The sequence below is a fragment of the Peromyscus eremicus genome, chromosome 20 (assembly GCF_949786415.1).
Source record: "Peromyscus eremicus chromosome 20, PerEre_H2_v1, whole genome shotgun sequence".
In the NCBI taxonomy this organism is placed as follows: Eukaryota; Metazoa; Chordata; class Mammalia; order Rodentia; family Cricetidae; genus Peromyscus; species Peromyscus eremicus.
Genome location: NC_081436.1, coordinates 42210986 through 42235236, shown reverse-complemented (window position 1 = coordinate 42235236; position 24251 = coordinate 42210986). Strand labels below are relative to the sequence as shown.

Below are 24251 nucleotides of genomic sequence, written 5' to 3'. Positions count from 1 at the left end.
AGCAGGGGGATTAGGGATTCAAGGTCACCCTCTGCTGGATAGCAGCTTCCTAAACTGCCTGGGCTGCATGAGACTCGGACTCAAATAAAAATCTCCATTCTCCTGCTGCTAGTCTCTTTGGGTCATGATGGAGTCTACACTGCTGCCAGACCAAAGCCCCAAGGGCCTGGTCTCACTTCGCTGTCCTAGATTTCTCTTCTTCACTCACCTCATCCTACTTTCTGCCACACTAAGTACATTGTCTCCCTGCCACTGCCAGGGTCTTCTACAGTCTACCTTTGCTCAACATGTTTGTCTGACCTGACTCCCAGTCATGGTTCGTAAACTGCTAAAATTGCACATTAGGAAAGCATGCTCCTGGGACCTCTCAGGGCAGACAGATGTTAACTCCAAGGTCCCAGTCATCGACCGACACCTCCGAAGCAGCTTACTATCTTGAATTGTGTCTGCTTGTTTGCTTCCTTATCCAAAACTCATGCCACAGTGACCTATTCATCCAGTGGGTGTATGATCATAAGAACTATTGATTCTTCTAGGTAGCCTCAGTAACCACACAATTCCTGACACAGCAGGAGCTCCAAAATAGGTCTCAAGAAATGGATAGCCTAAAGGAAAGGAAGACCTGTCTGCAAACAGTTAAAATGGGAAACTCAGTGGAGTGGAAGATTGTAAGTAGCAGAGGCACCTCTATCGGAAATGTTGACCCTTTCAGCTTACAAATGCTGATTTCCCCAAGGTCTGCCACTTAACTAACTGCAGGACAGGCCAATACACAAGCTTTCAGTTCTTAAGTCTGTATTAAAAACTTGACATTTGGCCGGGCGGTGGTGGCGCACGCCTTTAATCCCAGCACTCGGGAGGCAGAGCCAGGCGGATCTCTGTGAGTTCGAGGCCAGCCTGGGCTACCAAGTGAGTCCCAGGAAAGGCGCAAAACTACACAGAGAAACCCTGTCTCGGAAAAAAAAAAAAAACTTGACATTTTGACTTGCACATTTACAGCCACCACCACCAGCTATGATTTTACAGAGCATTAAGTACAGAAAACGTAAGTTGGCACTACATCCTCCAAGTAGTGTATTTGCCAGGTGGTTGTGGCAAAATAACAGCTGCTTCATTGTCTTGGGATCTCTAGTGTCCCTTAGATTGTCGAATACGAGAAATAATGTCTTCTAATTGAATCTGAAAACTCCACCACCACCACCACCACCACCACCACCACCACCACCACCACCACCACCCCAGGCCAAAACAAAACAACAAAATGCAAGTGGTATTTTACAAGCAGAGTACAAAGACCCCTCACCTCGGGGGTTTTAAGCATCAGTTCAGTACTGCCAGAACCAGTGTGTTAAAACAAAAGATCCGTATGTGTGTGTAAAAGGACACTTTAATTGGCTTTTCTGCCTGCTGAGTTTTAGATCTGGCTTACACTCTTTATTACAAATCACTTTTTTAAGGCATATTTTCAAGACATTACAGTCTTAACAGAAACACTGATAACTAATCTTTGTAAATGTCAGGGCAAGCCTACAGTGGCAAACCACACTAAACCAATATAATCTAGACTTTCTCTGAATAGGTGCCCATAAAATGATATGACCAACCTTGTTTGCCAGGAGATTGATTCTTCACAGCTCTCTACATATAGCCTATTCTGGATTGCTTTTTCTTTTCCCCAGGGGAAGTTGAGGAAAGAACATCCTGTCACGTATTTCACTGTGCGGCTTAAAGAACTGTGTTACCTCCCTGGAGTTGTTGCTGCTGTCCATATTTAACTTGCAGACAACCATTAACTAAAGGTCAGCCAACAGGTTATAAACAGTAGCAGGGAAGGTGCACTGGACTGATGCTGTGGCAAGCTTTAAGGTCTTTTCCTTTTCCTACAAAGTGACAAACGACCAAAGCCACAGATTCTCACCGAGGCAGTCCAGTCATCTGGATGAAAGGACGTGAACCTAGGAGATGACGCAGCTATTCAGATGCACATATTTCCAAACCACTGTTCAAATGGTCTTCGACCTGAACTTAAACTTGACCTTGGGTCAAGTGCCAATAGATGGCTTATCACTAACTGCAGTGTACAACTCATTCGTTTGAACTAACCTGAACCTGACTGGAACGCCAGCGGACGTTCATTCTGCCCCTCCATTCACTAAGTGGCCGTCAGTGGTTTGTCACCTCTGACAGCTGTGAAGACCATTCAGGAAAAACAACTTACATTATATGGCAGGGCTCGTTTCTATCTTTTAAACAGTACCCGTTTTCCCACTTCTTTTTGGTAGGAAATGAAGTTTTTATGTATTTTGATCCAGCATGTGTACTTTTAACTCCACACCAAGGTGCATCTAGAGTTGGGGGAAGAAGAAAGAAGGTGTAAGGAATTTACATTTCTAAATTTTTTTTATGAACATTACACTAGAATATAACAAAATTACAAGCCATTTTCTAACTTCCAAAATGGCAAAATTAATGCAACAGAAGAGAGTTCTAAGGAAAGCATAATATAAAGTTCCAAGCTGCACTTTGGAAAAAAGACTGGTTTTTATCTATTTTATTTCCTTACTAATGTGGCTATGTGTGACATGCTTTGGGGGAAAAAAGACTTAAATGTACAAGAAGTATCACAGAAATGCTTCAACATTGAAGACTGCTCTGTGTTGCTTCTACTGCATGTAAAAGCATGGCTGTGAATCCTGTGTCTCCCGGTATCAGGATGTCAGGCAAACGTTCTGCCACTGAGCTGTTCCCCTGTTACTGTTTTTCGAATGGCTTGCACGGTATACAGGCATTGTTTTTTGAATAAAATCATTTTCGTGACTGTCTAAGAACATAAAATTAATTTCCCTAGAGTGGCTCAGTCTACAGACTTTTATAAACAGCAGTCCCTGAGTTCCTGGGTTAGGTCAGAGCCCCAGCCTTTAAACTTGTTTTAAGAGATGACATTCTAAAATCCTCACACTGAAGCATTTGATTTCATTTGCTGCAGTTTGTTTTGAAAGGGCTATAGAATCAAACCACTCTAACAGACATAAACTGACATAAACTGCCTAGAGGGCTCATTAGATATTCTTAAGTACAGAGTGGTTATCGGAATCTGTCACTTTTTTTTTTTTGTTTGTTTGTTTGTTTGTTTGTTTTTTTCGAGACAGGGTTTCTCTGTGTAGCTTTGTGCCTTTCCTGGGACTCACTTGGTAGCCCAGGCTGGCCTCAAACTCACAGAGATCCGCCTGGCTCTGCCTCCCGAGTGCTGGGATTAAAGGCATGCGCCACCACCGCCCGGCCTGTCACTTTTTTAAGTTTTGAGGTTTAGTCAAACTGAAAATAAAAAATCCATGTAACTACTTTTCCATTAATAACGACCTCCAAAAATCTAAAAACAAAACAAAAACCACATACTGAGATTGCAACTAGAAGTCAAATGTCCTCTAATTTTTTTGGGGGGGAGAGGTTGGGGGACATATTAGAATTTAATATGAAACTTGAATTTCTGGAAACATCTACTTACCTGTTTCAATCATTAGTTTTTCACTAGGTATTGACTTCAGAACTTCCAAGTTAGCTTCTGTTTTCAGTGAGCTTGAAAACAATATTTTAAAATGGTATTTGGTGAGTAATTTCTTAATATAAGACACTTTTAAGAGTTAAAAAACCACAAAGATTTTGTTCTCAGTCTGCTTTAGAAAGTATACATTCTTACCCTCCACAGAGCCCAGATTGTGGTCAACTTCAAACCTACCTCCGCCTTTGTCCCTTCTGTAACATTGAAAAATAGTATTTTTACTTCTGTGTATATAGGCATGCATGCACACTGTGGGAATGTCTTGGGTATGGGTACCCCAGAGCCAGCAGATTCCTTGCAAGCCACGCAGTGTGGGTGCTGGAAACCAAACTTGGGTCCCTTGGAAGGCAGCCACTGAGCCACCTGGTCAGCCCCCAGATACTTCTTCAATGTGCAGGTCTGATGTAGCATACTGATTATTCGTGTCTTTAGGGGATATCCTTTTTCATACTTACCAGTTGAACTTTTAATAAACTTTATATATTAGCCTAAGTAAAACTTAGGTTAAGAAGTACTTGTGTAACTTAGAATGGTCATGAGGCTCTTAGCTTTGCTTTTTAAACTGATTTTCAGCCGCTGAAACAGACTTACTGCTTCCAAGTCTTCGCTGTCCTATAATAAGACTTACATATTTGCACCCTCACTGCAGGTGGCCAAACTCCACTCCGTGAAGGTGCCTTGGCCTCAAGACTTGCTTTGGAATAATGGGGTAGCATGGCTGTAAGCAATGCACTTCCTGTGGTTAGAATAGTGTCTCAGCAGCATCGCTGACAGTTACTTTTCAACTAGGTGCCCAGAAAGAAAACATGTCAGCCAGACCCAGCTCACCCAAGACCTATGAGTGGGAATGTAAATACCTTTAACTTGCCAGCAAGTTTTGGAATGATTCAGTATTCAATGTGATGAGAAGTATTGTACTTGTATTTAAAAAACATATAATCACAAATTCACTGGGAAGGCATTTCAGAATAATTTTAGGTTCATAGCTAAACTGAACAGAAAGCAGAAATCTCTCTCACACACACACCTTCCTCATTCCCCTTATGTAAAGGCACACACTAAAAATTCTGCCACAGTGGTTACATTTGTTAGAATTGATACACCCACACTAACACATCACCACGATCCAAAATCCAGGTTCTACTCAAGTTTACTCCTGGAGTACCCTCTACGGGAATGACATCTCTCTTACAAACTGGTTTACTGTCTACAAGTAAACATGTATGTCCTTTGTGTATTCATCCCTACCTTCTTGATCCTGGCAACCACTGCACCTCACCCACCAACATTTTTTGGTTAAACTAGTGGACACCTGTTACCTCAACTCATCATAGTAAAGCAAAACACTAAAGGAGAAACAACAGCCTTTAAGTGCTAAATGACTTAAATGTTATAGGCCCAGAGAAAGAGCTAGGACTGGAATGGGAACTGAAATGATCTGCAAAGTCTGGGCAGAAAAGTGATGAGGTACATGGATTACCTGGGACTCAGGGATGGGGTTCGAAGGGCTTGGGGACAGCCAGCACAGCAGGGCAGGAACCTGGGATTGAAGGTGCAGATTGAACTGGTAGTCCCTTTTATCTTACTCTGCTCCAGAATGTTGGCATGTACATTTATAAATCCCTTGCCTATTTTTCTAGCAAAGATCATAGGACAGCCTTCTAGAGAAAATCAACCCAGAAAAGGGTCTCTACAAAAGGATACGTGGAAATCCACTGTGGAAAAGTCCAGCTGTCATCTGAGCCTGCCAGTTGATTGACTCACATAGAGCTTCCAAAGAGTTGTTTGTGACAAGATTTTCATATAGCCCAGGCTGGCCTCAATCTTGCCTTCTAACTGAGGCTAGCCTTTTATAAATTCTTACTTCAGCTTCTGGGTAGGCATGTGCCACTATGTCCAGCTTTTTTTTTCCTTCCCCAGACAGCAAAAGATTGCCTGGCATTTGAAGAAAGTCCCCATCATAAAAGAGACCAACAACATTAGGGACCAGAACTGAGATAAAAGCAACAGAACAGTGAGGAAATGACTTCCAACTATAATATCTTCAGACAGAAGGCACTCCATCTGTATGGACTATGGTATATGAGAGGATGTTAGAGCTAGAAATGAAAGCTGAAGTATATTTCATTTTAAAAAGTTGAAAATAGGGCTGGAGAGATGGCTCAGTGGTTAAGAGCACTGGCTGTTCTTCCAGAGGTCATGAGTTCAATTCCCAGCAACCACATGGTGGCTCACAACCATCTGTAATGAGATCTGGTGCCCTCTTCTGGCCTGCAGGGATATGTGCGGACAGAACACTGTATACATAATAAATCTTTTTAAAAAAAAATTGAAAATAAAGCAAATTTTGGAAGGTGTTAAAGTAGAAATGGAAATTATAGAAAAGATAATACCAGTTACCAATTCTGAGATGTCCCCCCCAAAAAAGAAAGGATATTCCCGGGCTCGAGAGATGGCTCAGAGGTTAAGAGCACTGACTGCTCTTCCAGAGGTCCTGAGTTCAATTCCCAGCAACCACATGGTGGCTCACAACCATCTGTAATGAGATCTGGTGCCCTCTTCTGGCCTGCTGTCATATATGCTGTATACATACTAAAAAAAAAAATCTTAAAAAAAAAAAAAAAAAAAAAAAGAAACGATATTCCCAGAAGTGATTTAAGGGGGGGGGGGGGCTCCAGCTGCAGGGGGCCAATACGAGAGTAGCAGTCTGTGTGACAAAAAACAACAAAGCCCCAAATATCAAGACATGTGAATTCCACACAAACCAAACCCAACACAGGGAAAACACAGTGGGTCACATGGGAAGGACTGGGGCTCTGATAGCAATCAACTGTCACCAGCACTGGAGCCTCTTGGAGACTCAAAAGTGGGTCCTCTTCCTTTCATTAACTAGCCAAACTCACGTTTAAGAATCAATAAAACCACTTCTCATGAATATCTTCTCAGGAAGCAGAGAATGTGTTCACCAAACCAAACAGATGACACCATGGTAGTTCATACCTGTATCTCAGCACTCCGAGGCTGAGGCAGGAGTAGCCACACAGTTCACAGCCAGCCTGGTCTACATGAGAATTCACCTCAGAACAAAACAAAACCCACCCCAGAACACATGAGAGCTGGAGAAGTGAAGCTAAGGGGTTCTATCGGAGAAGAGAGAGGAGTCCAAATAAATAGAAGGGCCTGGAACTAACCAACTATCTAAATAGGCTTCCTCATGGAGAAAACCAAGTAAGACATTTGCATGGAGCTATAGAAAGTGCCAGAAAGCCTCAGCTTATCTTGTTTTGTGAAATAGTGACTCACTGTATAGCCCAGGCCAGCCTCCAACTCACTATCCTCCTGCTTCAGCTTCCTGGGAGTTGAGATTACAGGCCTGTGCCATTATGCCTGGCTAGGCTTCAAGTTTTACAGTTAAGGAAATAAAAATGAGTCCAGTTACTCAAAAACAAGTGTCACGTGAGAAGACAAGTGAGCAAGTCTACCACATGGGCAGCAGTGACTATAGAAACAACCATAACCACATGACCCAGGTCCTGAAATAACACTGGAAGGAAGACAGGGAACATGGAAGTGGGGGTCAGGGTGGTGTGTGTCTTAGGACACAGACAAAGGGAGGCACCAGAGCTGGAGTAGATAACATTACATCTATGTACAGAGCCAGATAGCCAAGTGCTTGTAAACTGACGGGTGGAGGCATGCTAGGGGAGGAGCAGTAACTGTTTCTGGTCTTTTAGTACGCTCGACTTCATCACTATGTGTATGTTCGACTATCAATCTATAAATGTAACCATTTCGTAGGAAAGAGTCATCCTGAGCTCTGCTCCATAGGAATAAGCAAGGCCACCATTCTGTTTCCCTAAGAATTTATACCTAATGTCACCAGTGGCCACTGTCGGGGCAACACTGGAGAGGGAGGAGAGCAAGTCACATTCTAGTCTGTAACTTCACTGGCTTCCTAAGGACAACCTGTAGAAAACACTGGCAGACAGATCTGACAGAAAACAAGGCCAGGACCTTGCTGTGCTGGCTGCCTTGTGAGGGTGTCTGAGGTTTAGTGTGGAGTTACAGAGGAAAGGTCATGGGCATGAGCCAGAGGACAGGTTCTCACACTTGGGGTAACTGTACACCTGTTACCTAACTTGTGTGGCCTACAGAAGTACACAGACTGTCATAGAATAGTCTTTTCCCATGGCCAACATGTGAGTCTTACATAAAATGCTGTGAACATATACCTATGAAAAGCAAGAGACAACCTGAGAACAGACTGGATTGCTAAAGACAGTCAGTGCTGACCTCAACACAATTGTTTCCAGTATCAGAATGCAGCATAACAGCATATAACTTTTGAACACTGGCCCATGATAACAATCTACTACTTCATGTCTTACATAAGTAGTTACTAAAATTCTCGGACAAGGATCACTGCAGAGCATACAAACGTTAATAAATCTGCTCATATAAAAATCAGGGAAAACAGAAAACAGCCTAAGAACGTACCAACCATTAAATCCTATGTAAAGGTCCAAGTCAATCAAAGCAGCTGCTGCTTCCTTTGTACCATCAAATGAATGCACCTAGGGATATATACATATAATTTTATTATAAAAATCTTGAAAGCTACAATAGCATTGCTAGACTTTCTTAACAAAACCAGAAATATAGGTAAGGGTGTTGAGTCACAGTTTTTTAATGTGGTAGCACATACAGTCAATGCTCTTCTTTCAAACCAGACTTGATAATCACAACCTGTCATCATTCCTGGTGACACAAAGCAAGGGGTTAGCTGCCTGGGGGGAGGGGAGGGTGTCTCTACTTCACCTTCTCTGCGGACTCTCTCCGAAGGACACAGTAAAGCGAGCCACATTCTTACACAGGAGGAGGGAAGGTCTGAGAACACTCAGTTAAAATACAAGATTTCAACAGAATATTTAAAATATACTGAAAATCCCATTGCATTTCTCTGCTACAGGATACTTTTCTTTTAAAGGAGAAATGATTAATCCTTAAGAGGTAAGTTTTAAGAAGCTTTATAAAGTGGTGAGAATGTTGCTTTTAAAATGTCACTTATTGGCCCGGAAGGGTGACTCAGCAGTTAAGAGTGCTTGCTGCTTCTGCAGAGGATCTGAGTTCAATTCCTAGCAGTCACATGAAGCCCTCTAAATCACCTGAAACTCCTGCTCTGGGGATCTCATGCCCTCTTCTGGCCTCAATGAGTACCTCTGTGTGTGTGTGTGTGTGTGTGTGTGTGTGTGTGTGTGTGTGTGTGTGTACACAAAATAAAAGTAAATTAAAAAAAAAATGACAACTATTACATTATCCACATGAGCTACACAGGCAGAAAGGCTGAGATCTTTGTCTCCTGCTTTAGCTGCATGTAAGTAATACAAAGCCATAACTAACAGTAACACTCCCTTACAGCTGAAGTCACGTCACCACTGTCCATGGACAATATGTCCTCAGCTGCCTGAAAGATCTGATCCTCCCCTCAGCATTTCCAGTGAACTAAAAAAAAAACAAAAAAAAAAAAAACAAAAAATCTTCCAGCAATATAAAGATAATTTAAAATGTGATTTCTTACAAGCCAGTTACAGCACTTGTTGTTAATGCTTTATTTGGCAATTTCTTCTATTGAAGCCAGACATTTCGGTTGGCTTTGCTGTTCCTGGTATTAACTTTTGGAAGTTACAGACTCATCTGTGTAAAAGTTTTACTTAGAAATAGAGAAAATGAGTGAAAGGTGGAGTCTAGAAAGTACAATAAATGCCATCAGTAATGCCTAGGTCACTAATTAAAACCTTTCTCAATTCCTAAGTAGAGCTCCCCGGGGGACAGTTACAGAGCACACACTTAGTAAACTACAGAGGAGATATGCAAAGTGACATTAACGTGTCAGCAACACGGAAGGACATACACCTATCAGTGGCGGTGTGAAACACCAAGCAGAGGAAAGCCTTGGAAACTACGGAGGCTCAGCAAGATGGTTCGCTGGGCGAAGGTGCTAAGTGATGACCAGAGTTCAATTCCTGAGACACACACACACACACACACTCGGTGGAAGGAGAGAACCGACTTCTGCGGCAAGCTGTCCTCTGACCTCCACACCAACACCATGGCACATGTGTGTACATGTTCACACACACGTGAAATGTAATAAACATTACAAGCTGTCCTCTGACCTCCACACCAACACCATGGCACATGTGTGTACATGTTCACACACACGTGAAATGTAATAAACATTACAAGCTGTCCTCTGACCTCCACACCAACACCATGGCACATGTGTGTACGTGTTCACACACACGTGAAATGTAATAAACATTACAAGCTGTCCTCTGACCTCCACACCAACACCATGGCACATGTGTGTACATGTTCACACACACGTGAAATGTAATAAACATTACAAGCTGTCCTCTGACCTCCACACCAACACCATGGCACATGTGTGTACATGTTCACACACACGTGAAATGTAATAAACATTACAAGCTGTCCTCTGACCTCCACACCAACACCATGGCACATGTGTGTACATGTTCACACACACGTGAAATGTAATAAACATTACAAGCTGTCCTCTGACCTCCACACCAACACCATGGCACATGTGTGTACATGTTCACACACACGTGAAATGTAATAAACATTACAAGCTGTCCTCTGACCTCCACACCAACACCATGGCACATGTGTGTACATGTTCACACACACGTGAAATGTAATAAACATTACAAGCTGTCCTCTGACCTCCACACCAACACCATGGCACATGTGTGTACGTGTTCACACACACGTGAAATGTAATAAACATTACAAGTGTGTTCCTTAAATTTTCAAAAAAGAAAATATGTCAAAGGATCCAAGCAAAGCCCTGTAAGTATTACAGTAAATGCTCAGGGTTAGGTCCTACTTCCTTGACTGGCACAATGGAACTGTGACTTAGATACCTAAGTAACAACCTTTACCTCAAGAGATGATCACTGAATCTCCTGAGATTGCATTTCAAATTTTGTATATGTGAGCAGTGTTTAAAGGCGGACTATCTCCTGGGGCCTATGATCCCAAACAACTAGAAATCACTGTGAGAGACCCCACAGCCAAGTGACAGTAGAGAGTATTTATGGGATGTCTCAAGAGTCATGACTGAAACGAGCACATGAGGAACATATAAGAACAGAAGGCACATGGCGGTGGGTGAGCTCGAAGCAGAGTGAAGACAGTGTCTACCAGCTGGCATTAGGAAAGAAAACCAAAGGACACAGTGGCCTACTTGAAGACATTGTAAACACTGGTGTATGTTTGTGGACCATTTACACAGAAGAGCACTGAAGGACGGTGTAGGAAGAATGTACACGATAGCACGTGTCCATTCCCATTGTTTTGTGAGTAGACGTTCATACTCACTCTTGTGCTTTGACAAAAGAAGTGTAACTAAAAGGGTTGTTATAAAACTAATAGTAAATTTACACGTCTTTCAACTAAGAGACTCAGTAACCTCACTTTTGATATCTGAGTCAGCCGAAGCCAACCTTAATATCAAAGGCGTATTTGTATATCCCATATTTAAAACAGCCATTTATACTTACCACTCCACCCACACACCGGTCTCTATTTCTTCTCATTATGTCTGTGAATTAAAAAAAAAAAAACTTTCAGCTACTTTAGCCTAATTGCCACACAGTTCTTAAACTGTAAAGATATGAGCTGGGCGGTGGTGGCGCACGCCTTTAATCCCAGCACTCGGGAGGCAGAGCCAGGCGGATCTCTGTGAGTTCAAGGCCAGCCTGGGCTACAGAGTGAGTTCAAGGAAAGGCTCCAAAGCTACACAGAGAAACCCTGTCTCGAACCACCCTCCCCCCAAAATTGTAAAGATATTTCATTTTTACTCACCCAAAAACTCAGCATGTGAGTTTCGACAATGAAGAAACATTGGTAATTGTGTTTGTTCTGACAGTTCAAATTGTTTTTCGAAATATCTGCACAATGCCAAAAAATTTCCACAGTAAAATTTTTATTTTAGCATAAGACATATAGCAAATAATTTTTAACTGAAGGAATTTTATAATCTAGAAATGGGAATGTGAAAGTGAAAATAGTGAATTCAGACATTAAAATCATCAGGTTCATTTCTGCCCCTGAACTTCTGGAAAGGGGTGCTTCATTTGCTAGGATTACAAACTTATTTCCACAACGTCCATCGGTCTCCCCATCTGAAACTGGTGCTCTATGCCTTTATTAATTCACGTGTGGGTCTAAACCACCTTTTCAGATTCTGCTGGGCAAGAATAAGCAAAAGTAATTTTGTTTCAGTTAAAGCGAGGACATTATGCAGGTTAGGAAACATAAAAACTTGGAAGAAAAGATTAAGAATTACTACCAGTAGTGGGCTGGGGACAGAGCCAAATGGGGAGAGGGCAGAGGCCTTGCCCGGCACGCACAAGGCCCTGGGTGGAATCCCCGCACTGCAGGAAAGCGAGTATGGTGTATCAGGCCTTGGGAGGTGGAGACAGCCAGTCAGAAGTTTAAGATCTTCAGCTACCTGATTAGTTTGAGGCCAACCTGGGCCACATGAAACCTGTTTCAAAAACCCCAATACTGCAAGCCACCTCTTCCACAGGCACTGAAGTAGTACATGTGCCAACATCCAGTGTGCTCTGTCACTGTGTAAACGGGCCAACATCCAGTGTGCTCTGTCACTGTGTAAATGGGACCATGCAGGTAGCTCTAGCTATATGCTGCAGGCAATGATCTCTCCAGGGTGCTCACCATGCATAACTCCATGGTTCAACTACACGACCAAGTCACTATCTTATAGAACTAAACAGTTTAGAAAGTCCCTTTCTGTCACCGAATAGGCAAATGTATAATTCATTAAAATAACAGAAGCCCATATAATGTGCCCAGAGAATTTTATATAATTCAAGAGAAGAAAGATCCCTGAGTTCAAGCTTAGACAGGTATCATTAAGAGGTCATGTGGTATGTGTGTGGAGGTGGGGTGTGGGGGCGGAGATCTGGAGAAATGACTCAGTGGTTAAGAGCACTGGCTGCTTCTCCAGGACACAGGTTCACTTCCCAGCACCCACGCCTCACAGCCATCTGTAACTCCAGTTCCAAGGGATCTTGGATGCCCTCTCCTGGTCTTTGCTCGTACTGCACACACATATGCAGGCAAAACACTCATAAACATAAAAATAAATGTTTAAAAGGTCAAGTGGGGGCTGGTGAGATGACTCAGCAGGTAAGGGCATTTGCTACATGATGATAAACTGGATTTCAATCTCGAAAGCACACACCGAGGTAGAACCAAGGGAACTAAGTCCACACCACCGTTGTCCCCCGTTCCTCCACTGGCATGACATGGCATGCCTGCTCCCTCACAAAAATAAGAATCTTGAAAAGGAAAATTTCCACGTGGCAAAACAAAACCAAACTCCCCCAACAGTGCAAACTGAGAACAGGTGTATAACACCAGATAACTGGTGCCTTTAAAGGAAAAACCAAAACGAAGCACCAAATGACATCAGCTATGGAGCAGGGCTGACGAGAGGTGGAAATACGTTTCTTTTACTTAGAATGTCTTCTGGTCATAAATGAATCATCTTGATCTACATCTGCCCATCTTGTCAAAGCTCTGATTTACTCAGGTTGAATCACTGCTTCTGACCACTTGGGTCAACACTAAGGAGAGCTTGAAAAGGTCAGTGTCGTTGGAGCAGCAGCTGTCACTAATTAGGACTGCGGCCTTCCAAAAGCCCAGTGTGTGACACTGGGCGGTAATCCTCTCCCAGCTGGCTGACGGCCTGGATGGCCTCAACTCTTCCAGGGTGCCTAAGTAGCCTCAGGGTCATTTTGAAACCTTGTCTGATACCTGCCTTTAAAAAAAAGACCTACATAATATTAACATTCTAAAGCACCAAGAAAAATGCCCAGAGCAAATGTGCCCCCGACACAAGAGAACTGAGCTCTAGTATGCAAAAGGAAAAGGTGTACCAGGGCAGCGAAGTTAGAAATACTGCTATCACTCAAAAGAAAAACTTTCCATAGCCAAGTCAGGCCTTTTCCTTGTTTCCAGTCTTTGCTTCACCTTCTTGGTCTTTAGAAAAGTATGTTCCAAGGCTGGAGAGATGGATAGTTCAGTGGTTAAGAGCGCTGGCTGCTCTTGCAGAGGAGCCGGGTTCAGTTCCCAGCAACCCCATGATGGATGATTCTCACCCTCTATAACTGCAGCTGCAGGGGATCTGACACCCTCTTCTAACTTCCTTATGCACATACATGGACACAGTGATAGCATTTTTTAAAGCACTTTCAGAAACCCTCAGCAAAAGGCACAGCTGGTATTTCCTTTAGAAGCTGTAATTATTGAGTACTCAATCTCAGTCTGTCCAGGCATACACTTTACCCATCATATATTGAGAAGGACGGACAGTGGTACCCTCATGCTAACAATGAGGACACTGATGTGTGTAAAGGAATTAGACAGCCAGGGAATAGCAGGACTAAATCACACCTCAGCCTGCTCATTCTAAGACAGTATACTTCAACCCCATTACAGGTGCATCTACTTACTATTTCTCACACACAATACCAGTTGTACTTTTTAAAAGGAAAAAATGGTTTTTTTTATAAAACCAACAAATCATATACTAGGTTAATATTTCACATGCTACAAAAAAGCCAGGTGTGGTGGTGCATGCCTTTAATCCCAGCACTCAGGAAGCAGAAGCAGGAGGATTTCAGTGAGTCTACATAGTGAGTTCCAGGTCAACCAGGCTATAGGGAGACCTTGTCTCAAAAAAAAAAAAAAAAAAAAAAAAAAAAATTCCAGAGGGGCGGAGGGAGAAAAAAAGGAAAGGAAAAAGAGCAAAGATGAAGGGACTGGGGAGGTGGCTTGGCAGGGAGAGTGTTTACCATGCATTCATGTGATCCTGAGTTTGATATCCAGCAACCATGTAACAGAAGAGTCCCAGGTCCCAGTTAGGAAGTCTGTCTCAAAAAATAAGATGGACAGCTCCTGAGGAATGACACCAGGACTGACATCTGGCCTCCACATGTGCACACATGTGTGTATGCATGTACACACATGTGTGTATGCATGTACACACACACGTGTACACAAAGTACAGATCAAGAGCTAATTCTTCCAACAGTAAGTTCAACAGCAAAACTCCAATTGCAGCCCTTCTATCCATATAGGAAACAGAGAGCCTCCTTCCTTAACTAGACACCAAGGGAACTACATGAGCAGACCTGCTCTATGCCTTCAACACGCTGGAAGACACTAGTCTGCCGTGTAGCTTCAACATAGGTAAGTATACTGAAATGGATGGACACAGAAGAGGTCAGCCTATGCCAGGGGAGGGCAAGGTGGGATGGGGGTTCCCGGGGCATCTGTCCCCTTGACAACAATCCAAATTAGATTATTACTTCTACAGACATTTTTAAATCTCAGGTTAAAAACTGCCAAGTGATCTTAATAAATATTTTCGCTTTAGTTTGTCCTCAGCTCATCCTTTTTGAAGAGACCTATATCATGCTGTCATCTTAGCAAAGACATCCCAGATTCCTTTAAAAGGGCTGTCCATCCATGTCTTGTCCATACACTTTGTTGTTTTTAGTGGTGGTGGTAGGAATTGAACACAAGTCCTCAAGTGTATACACCTTCCTGTCAGCACTTACTAGCCTACTACAATTGTTTATGGGCTCTCTTGTCTATAAAGGCCAAAGAACCAAGCCTTAGTCTTATCATACTGAAGAGGTACTCAGCAATCATTTACAAAATAGACTGAGGTCTACTCTAGTACAGACACTAGGACGTGTGTTACAGCTTAATTATACCCTGTTACACATACTAAGTTCTAACACTGACTGTTGATGGAAGCTTATCTTCAGAGAAGTAAATAGAACCCACACTATCAATACTTCCATGGAACCAAAACCTGGTCTGCAGTATTTAGGTGGCATATGGGAATCACTTTTAACTCATTCTAGAAGAAAAGCCATATGGGCAAGATATCCTGTGGGACTCTGCTGCAGCACTTTTCCTGGATACAGTCTGTGGCCCAGACAGACACTGCAGTGGAGGGATGGCCTGAGAAGCTGGCAAAGCAACAGACTTCCGTCCCAGTGTGAATCTGTGAACTTTTCAGGTTAGCTGAACTGATTACATGGTGTTCAAGAGACAGACCTCATAGCATCTCTAACATTCCTGGAAGGTATAATGTGAGAAGTCCCTCAGGTCATCACATCAGCTGTCACAGATGCCCCCCCCCCAATCAGATGACAAAATTTATTAAGAGGTAATTTGATCTAGATTTTCTTCATGCATAAGAAACAGTGGACCAAGGGTAGATGGTTTGTGCATAAATACATCTCTTGCCACCCCTGCCAAAAAGTCTGTATGATATAAAACACATCCCTTTGTTTTAGCATTCAAACCAAATCCAGTGGTTAATCGGTTGGAGATGATTAATTACATGCAAAGATGTGTGGACTTTGTTTCACTTAACTTTTGATATATGCCAGGGAAAGCATACATATATACCTTGATAGCTAACCCTAAACGTTCAATTGATGTTACTTTGAAAAAAATAAAAACCATTCTTAGGAGTTTTCAACCATTTTTAAAATCAACGAATTTCCTTACTTGAGCTGAGTTTCTTTGGGGCAAAACTGCAGCCGGTCAAAATCTTTAAAAGATAAAGAATAATCATTATTCAGGATCTGGACATAACAAGCAGTTATTTTCAAAACGATGCTAAGTGTGGAGATTGGCACTTACCAAGTCCACACTCCCCTACGGCTACAACTTTCCCCTTGTTATTCTCAGCAAGGGTCAGCAATCCCGCCAAGTAACCATCAGGGCTGTTCTTGTCAAACTCGTCACATCTCGTGGGATGACACCCAACTGTACTGAAAAACATGTCTAACAGAAAACCACATCTTAGGGTTATTTTCAGAGTATTGTTCACGTTAGTAGCTAACATATAAAAACGAGAGGAAAAGGTAATTCCAACTTATGTTTGATAGCTATAAGCAATTCAGACTTCCAGAATTATGTACATTAATCAAACAAGAATTTCTAAATATATTAAAAGTGGATATACAAATTATCAATTCAACTCTTTCCAAAGCTGGTCATTTACCAAGCATCTGAGAATGGAAAGTGAAATTATCTCTTAAAATATCATCATCTAATTTTATTTTATTATTTTTTAATATGGAACGCTTCACGAATTTGCACGGCATCCTTGCGCAGGGGCCATGCTAATCTTCTCTGTATCGTTCCAATTTTAATATATGTGCTGCACGTGCTGCCAAAGCAAGCACCCAATTTTATCTTTGATATTTACTGTTTACATGACTATCACAATTCATGTGTTTAATAAACCACCACCATGTACCTCCCTTACAAAGGCTGACAGCAGAGATGGAGGTGTTTAAAAGTGCCCACTGCTCCTGCAGAGGACTAGAGCTTGGTTCCTGTCTAGTCAGACAGCTCACAACTGCCTGCACTCCAGCTCCACAGGGGCTGTGGGCACCTGCAGGAGTGACTTCAACAGTGGGAGGGGAGGTTTCATTTACTAGTAAAAAACAAAGCTCACTATTTGGAGGCCAGACTTTTAGCAGCTTCAATAGTAAGGAACACAGACCAGAAGTCTGGTGTACCAGGGCTGGGAGAATGGCTCGGGGTAGAGTGCTTGGGCATCTGTCACATGTGCTATGCACAGTGCCCTAGGTGGGGTCTACACTGAGAGGCTCAGTTTTGTTTGCTTTAGAAATTCAACAGGAACTTGCAGCTGAACCCATGGAAGGGTGCAGAGTCTTCCTCCGGGTCTCCCACAAGTAGCAAACAGGAGGCAGGAGACATCTTCATAAAGATAGGAGAAGAATTTTAAAACCATAGCTGTTCGAGAATGCAAAGCAAGGAAGAAAATCTTCCTCCATACTTCAAAAAGTCCTTGGAAGATGATTGTTTTCATGTTTTTAACAATGAGAGTCAATACAGCCTAAAGAAAAGCATGCATTTTTATAGATTTCTATTAAAAAACAGCTTTTGATAAGATTTTATACATAAAAGAAACACAGCTGTATTTTGAAAAAACTGTGTAGAATGCCTCATCTCTAGGTTTCTAGTAAAGTATGCATGCAAAACAGTTATATGAATGCCAACTAAGGTTTTAAGATTTTAAGTAAGCAGGAAACGTATGAGCATGAAGTGAGCACTCGGAGAGCAGCACATTTTAATTTTGTTAGTGTGTGTGCTGAGGAGTGCCCATGGAGAGCAGAAGAGGATGCCTCATCCCCTGGGCTGCGGCGCCTTGTGGGCAGCTGCCCCTTGCTGGGCACAGAACTCGAGTCCTCTGCAAGAGCAGCAAGTGCTCTTAACTGCCAAGTCATCTCTCTAGCCCTAAGAGTGGTATATTATATTATTACTTAAACTCCTGGGGCCTTACACAAAGTCTGATTCACAAAATAAATGGTCAATAACAACGATCCTTCACAATTTAAGAGATTTTAAAGAAAAACAATTCATACCAAACATTAAAATATGCACATAAAATTCTATATCAGAATTACTTGAAGATAAATTATGTGTGTGGGTAACTACCCTTATTTACTGAAATAATAATCTTCGTTAAGTACTACAATGTTTTATCAAACATCTCATACACCGAAGGGTACTCTAAACTTTGTTATCATAACCACGTTCCACTGAAATCAATCTATTTTCCTGTCATTTCTACAGTCAGGATGCACTGTATCTGTACCTTAGGCAGTTCTCAGAAAGACTTCTTCATAATTAATTAATTCACATTTGCTTTGGTAAAAGTAATGAGAGGTACCATTTGTCTGTGCCAACTGCAGCGCGTCTCTGCTGTCCTGTAGACTTCCACCTGTGATCATAAACTGAAATGGGAAGAAGAGAAGAGGCTGACTTCCACAGGCCGTCAGCAACTGTCCCCTGACGGCCACCATTCACTGAGGGCGCGTCACTCCCCTCCCCCTTACACCCTCCCCTTCTTACACCCTCCCCCCTTACACTCTCCCCTCCTTACACCCTCCCCTCCTTACACCCTCCCTCCTTTACTGTTCATGGGGAAGACCATCTCTACAGAGTGCTACCTGACTCCTGTCCAAACACACCCTCCCACAGGATGCCTGTGTTAAATAGTAACGTGCATTCACATGTTTGTCTCTATTAGACCCCACCTCTCTTGAGGACATGATTTATATGTTATAGAAGACAGAATAGCTAAAGACCTGCAAATTCAAAATTCTGTTCACTGAAATCAATGATCATGTCAATCAGTAAAGAATAGTGTTGATTAATTTAACAGGTCTCCAGTATTGGCTGGAAACTCCCAGGAGGTCAAAACTACTTTTCTAAGAATACAATCGGCTTCTCATCTTTTTCAGTCTCATTCAATCTCAAGTGTTCAGGAAGGTCACTCAGATACTACCTGACGTACAGTATCACAACAGACTGACCCCAGAAATGACATGCAAATGCAGCGTCTTCTTAGTCATTCACAGACAACACAGTGTGACACAATCCCTTGCTGCTAAGGTTTGTTTAGAAAATAAGTATTTTCCATTAAAATATACTGTTTATGTTATAGTTTATCACATCCTAAAATGAGTTAATACTTAAAATATTTCTGCTTTAATTCCTAATATATATAATACACACAACCCACACAAAAGCTTTTTAGAGGGTCTGTCATTAGAAAGTAGAGGGGTTCGAAGACCAAAAACTGCGACACTGATGTAGTGACAAATCTCTGTAAAATGAATTCATGGCTCTTGAGAAATCAGCATGCTTCAGACAGCCATTGGAGTCATTTGATGGTTAGGATGCCATCTTTGCTAGTCTGTTAGACACAGTTAAAGAGCCCAGTGTCAAAGGTGACTACCAAGGCAGTGCTATTTAAGGTACAGTTTTCTAAAGGGGGATTTAAGGACACTGATGACCTATTTTTTAAAACATATTGTAAAGTCTTTCTAAGATAAAGTAAGGAATTCATTGTAGGTGCACACCAAAGAGACTGCACACAAAACAAAGGTGGAATTGCATATGAAAAACAGATACTGTCATACAGCCACCTAAACCTCTAGTGTGACCAGCCACTGAGCCTCTATACAGGGAATATACGGTCACAACTAAAATCTCAAATGCCCATAGAACATAGGAGTTAAGAAATTTTTAAGATATCAGGAAAACTGTTCTTTACCAATCTTACCTAATTCTTTAATTAGACCAGCTGGCCACATACAAAACTGTAGAACAGTTTCTAACCAAATCTACATACATTACCTATACCTCCTCCAAATGGCCTACGAAAGGAAGGGCAAGCCTAGGCCATGATGTACAATGCTCCTGATCTGGCAGTGGGGATGGCACCACATACCTCATGAAGACTGGTTCATACTCAGTATTTTCTTTAATCCACATAACAACTGTCTGAAATACTTTAAAACACCCCTTGTTTATGGATGAGAAAACTGAAATCTAGACTCTTCCAAGTTTCAGAGCTAGAAAGGAGGAAGCTGGGACTGGAAGCCTCATCTGTGATGCCCAAACCATGCTTCTAATCACCGCAACATAACTGCTGGGAAGGAGCTCGTAAGTTCAAGTGAAGTCCGCCTCTGTCCCGTGGTTTCTGCCCATCTCCACATATGTGTGTGCCTGACCAGAAGTGAGCACAGTACTCCTGCCGCCGTGGGGATACCTCGGCATTTGCAGAGACGCATTAGATTCAGATCATTATCACCAGGGAGTAAACATAGGATGAGAAGTTCAATGCCTTTGCTCCTCCCTCATTACTTCTGAAGAGTCAATACACTCTTGGGTTGGAGACTGCAGAATTTGACTAGTTGTGCCGTGTTTTAGAACCGAGGGCATTTAACTCAGAGGCAATAGTTACAAAGTGAATTGACACTATGCTCTGGAATATAACTGTATCTTACATGTGTCGGCTAATCTGGCGTTTGTACACGAATTTAAAGAAACCTTGGAGAATTTGACATAAGCCAGTTAATGTTCAATTTCTTTTAGAGGAGGAGTGGATGGGGGTGGGGTGGGGGAGAAAACGGGAGGAGAAGAGGGAGGGTAAACTTCGGTCGGGATATAAAATAATTAAGTAAATTAAATAATAAAAGCTCTGAAAACTTTAAGAATTTTATTACTGTTAAAATTAAAGCATGTTCTCAGTTCCCTAATGGTTTGCCCACAGCTAACTAAATATTGTAACACATGCATGTGTTTTTGATGACTATTTCTAACACATGCCAAGCTGTATTATAACACTTATTCAAGGTTGTCTAGTACTTGGTACAGCTTTAATTTTTTCCTAGACATCGTCACATTTCTGATCACACACCTGAGGACTGTGCAACATAAAGAGCTGCGAACAGAATAATTACGTCTATTAACTTGCTTATTTTACGTGGAGAAACACACACTAAGGGTGTGCCTGCCACTGGCTCTTTCTCTTTTCCTTTGCAGCCAGTTAACTAAAATTTATTTTAGAAACAAAGAAATTCAACAAGAACAAAATTCAGATGTTACCTTTTTAACACCAATCTGGACAGCTCTCTCTATTACATCTTGTAAGTCATCTGTGTAAGAAAAATCATGTATTAAGAAAACCTAGTAAATATATATATAGATATTATCTACAATTATGCATTCATATTTTTTCTCTCAAAGTAAAAATGCATAAAAATAATCATGTATTAAAACACAGCCAAATCAGTGCTATTTAGTTGTAATATAGTAAAACTAGAGTTGCAAAACCTTAAAAAAAGCAGAAAACAAGAAACTGAATAATTAATAATTTAATTATACTTTTTTTTATCACAATGGAGATAATGGCAGAAGTCCAAAGTAAAGAGGAACTCAATGGCTACAAATCAACTGATGTGCTGTGTATCTGAAATGTGTATTTGTGTGTACATGAGACAGTGTGAGCGAGTGTATGCCTACGGATATACATGTGTATAGGCTAGCGGGCAACACCGGGTATTCCTCTCTCACTGTCTCGTATATATTTTGAGACTCTCACTGTTTCAGAAGGACTGCCTGGTCAGCAAGCCCCCAGGGTCTGCCTGTGTCCCTGCCACACACTGGGCTTACAGATTCACGCTGCTGCTCTTAGCTTTCACATGGGTGCTAGGGATCCGAACTCGGGACTCAGTGCTTTGCAGAGCAAGCACTTCATACACTGAGCCAGTCCCCCAACCCAGTGTTAGGTCCAGAAACAAATGGGCAGCGAAGTAAAATAGAAAAACTCCATTATTCATTTCATATTTAAGTACCAGAGAAAATGTAAATAGGATTCAATTATTGTTACTTCTAAAGTAGCTACAAAATGGGAGACAAAAGTCGCCTTAGTTAATTTATACTCATATAGCACCTAGGATGGCCAGATTATAAACTTTAGAACTGTAGTAGTGATAACTGACCACTATATAATTTCTGTCATAAACACATGTACAAACACACATGTATCTGTGGTGATATTTTGTTTGTGCTCTAACAAATAAAGCTTGCCTGGAGATCAGAGTGCAGAGCTGGCCACTAGTTAACCACAGAGGCCAGGCAGTGGTGGCACACACCTTTGATCCCAGTACTTGGGATCTCAAGCCTTTGATCCCAGTACTTGGGGGGCACAGGCCTTTAATCTCGGTACTGGGGAGGAGAAAACAGGAAGTGATGCGGCTGAGTGGAGAGAGAAATACAAGGTGGGCGGAGACAGGAGCTCAGGCCCCCTTTCAGGCTGAGGAGTTGGCAAGGTAAGAGGTGGCTGAGGCTTGCTCCTTTGTGTCTCCGGTCTTTCAGCATTTACCCTGATATCTGGCTCCGGGTTTTCATTATTAAGACCAATTAGAATTCATGCTACATGCATCTACACATGCAACATCAAAACATGAATCTAAGTGCTACAAGGGCAAGGAAAGCAGAATGTAATTTACTCAGTAGTTAACTTTATTATATAAGTAACATATAAAATATTATCCAAATGTCTAAATGAAGTGGAAGAGTTGTTTATTGGTGAGACCTGAGAAAACATTTATTTTCTTGTTTCAGGAAAGCTGCCCACCTCATCTGGAGAAGCACAGACTGTTTCTGACTTAGCCTTACTGCTGTACGGAACTCTCTCGTCCTCAACCACAAAACCAATATTCCTGTTTGCACGTACACAATGAGCACAAGCAGTCTTCTCAGGCAGTGTGCACAGACACGTCTGTTGCAGAGTCTGCTTTTAAAATCTGGCGTCACTGCCATTTCCTGCTTAGTCACGTCTCAGCTAACCAAACAGACCTCATCAATGAACTTGCACATGGGAGACACAGCCTAGTGATACAGCACTTGTCTAAGCTTGTATCAGCCCCTGGCTGGTATTCTTAGGACTAGAGAGGAAAATAAACTTACGTGGTAATACAAACCACCTGCTTCTGATGAAGCCTGTGTTTAATCTCTAAGATACAACTATCTGGTCCCAACCATATACTAGGTCTCTAAATAGAGACACAGACGGGAAGGGGAGAAGAGAAGACAGGGGAAGAGACAGCAGTACACCTCTCTTCTGCTATGCTGCACTTTGTCCTTGGCTGAAAAATGTGTTCTTCCTTTCTAGAAGAGTTATTGTTTAATTATGTGTGTATGTGTCTATATGTGGGTGTGTGCACATGAATGTGCATGCTGTCAGAAGCCAGAGGAGGGCTTCAGAGGCCTGGGAGCTGGGCTCATAGGCAGTTGTGAGCTGCCCAGTGTAGGTGTGGGTGCTGGGACCTGGACTTGGGTCCTTTGCAAGTGTAGTAAGTGCTGCTGTGCCATCTATAGACCCTGAAATTGTCTCTTAAAAACTTGATGCTCACAGGAAGTAACTGTTAGGTTGCATGCCCTGTTGTTCAAAGCGATGGTTTACCAATATGGCTTGCTTGACTTCGCTTCTTTTTGATCTGATGAGGAGTTTTGTTTTAAAACAAGTTCTCACTGTGCAGCCCAGGCTGACCTCAAACTTGCTCTCCTCTTTCCTTCTGAGTGCTGGGCTTCTATTAAGCTGCATAGAGTTCTTTAATGTTACAATTTTAAGAGTAGATTATGCTTTTCCAGATCTACCTTGAGGAAGAAAGTGTGTCTTCATAGAAATCACCTTTTTAAAAGAAACACTTACCTTGATGCTTCTGCACCCCCCTATAGATTCCTCTAAACATAGGATCTGTCAGGTTGATACCAATATCTGGAGAAACAAAAGCAAAGCATGGTCATTAAAACAATTTACTTTACTTGAAACATCTCTAAATAAGCTTTTCATCCACACCTTCATTTATCCCAACAATATCAACGGGCCAGCCACTTGTCATCACTACTATGTATCTGTGGGATACAAAGATAACTAAGATGTGATTTCTGCTTTCTAAAGACTTCTGGCAGAAGTGATCAAGGGAGACCTCTTCACAGGAAATTATGGAGCATTGAAATGAACACTGGGGGGGAAGGAAAATTCATTAGGAATAGAACCAAAATACATCATATACACATATGAAATTGTCAATAATTTTTTTTCAAAATACTAAAAACATAAAATTAAAACACTGTTATTATGGGACACAGACAAGGAATTTCTACCATAGTTTGGTGGCTGGCTCAGAAGAGGGTCCCAGAAAGAAAGAATCCTGAG

The 24251-nt window shown here is 41.9% G+C and overlaps 1 protein-coding gene and 1 pseudogene across 2 annotated transcripts in view; both read right to left on the bottom strand.

Moving 5' to 3' along the window:
• Tatdn1 (TatD DNase domain containing 1) overlaps nt 1–24251 on the bottom strand; it is a 35381-nt gene that overhangs the window by 1600 nt on the left and 9530 nt on the right. The window contains exons 2-11 of one of the 2 annotated variants that reach the window (XM_059246874.1): nt 23745–23810; nt 21134–21183; nt 18408–18471; nt 16343–16486; nt 16208–16250; nt 11453–11538; nt 11149–11189; nt 8057–8133; nt 3506–3576; nt 2219–2345 (exon numbers count right to left, since the gene is read on the bottom strand). In XM_059246874.1, the coding sequence (XP_059102857.1) occupies nt 2219–2345; nt 3506–3576; nt 8057–8133; nt 11149–11189; nt 11453–11538; nt 16208–16250; nt 16343–16486; nt 18408–18471; nt 21134–21183; nt 23745–23810 (769 nt within the window). Of the gene's footprint in view, nt 1–2218; nt 2346–3505; nt 3577–8056; nt 8134–11148; nt 11190–11452; nt 11539–16207; nt 16251–16342; nt 16487–18332; nt 18472–21133; nt 21184–23744; nt 23811–24251 lie in introns of those variants that run through there. The other variant, XM_059246875.1, reaches the window with a different exon arrangement.
• LOC131897273 (U6 spliceosomal RNA) lies at nt 16775–16871 on the bottom strand (annotated as a pseudogene).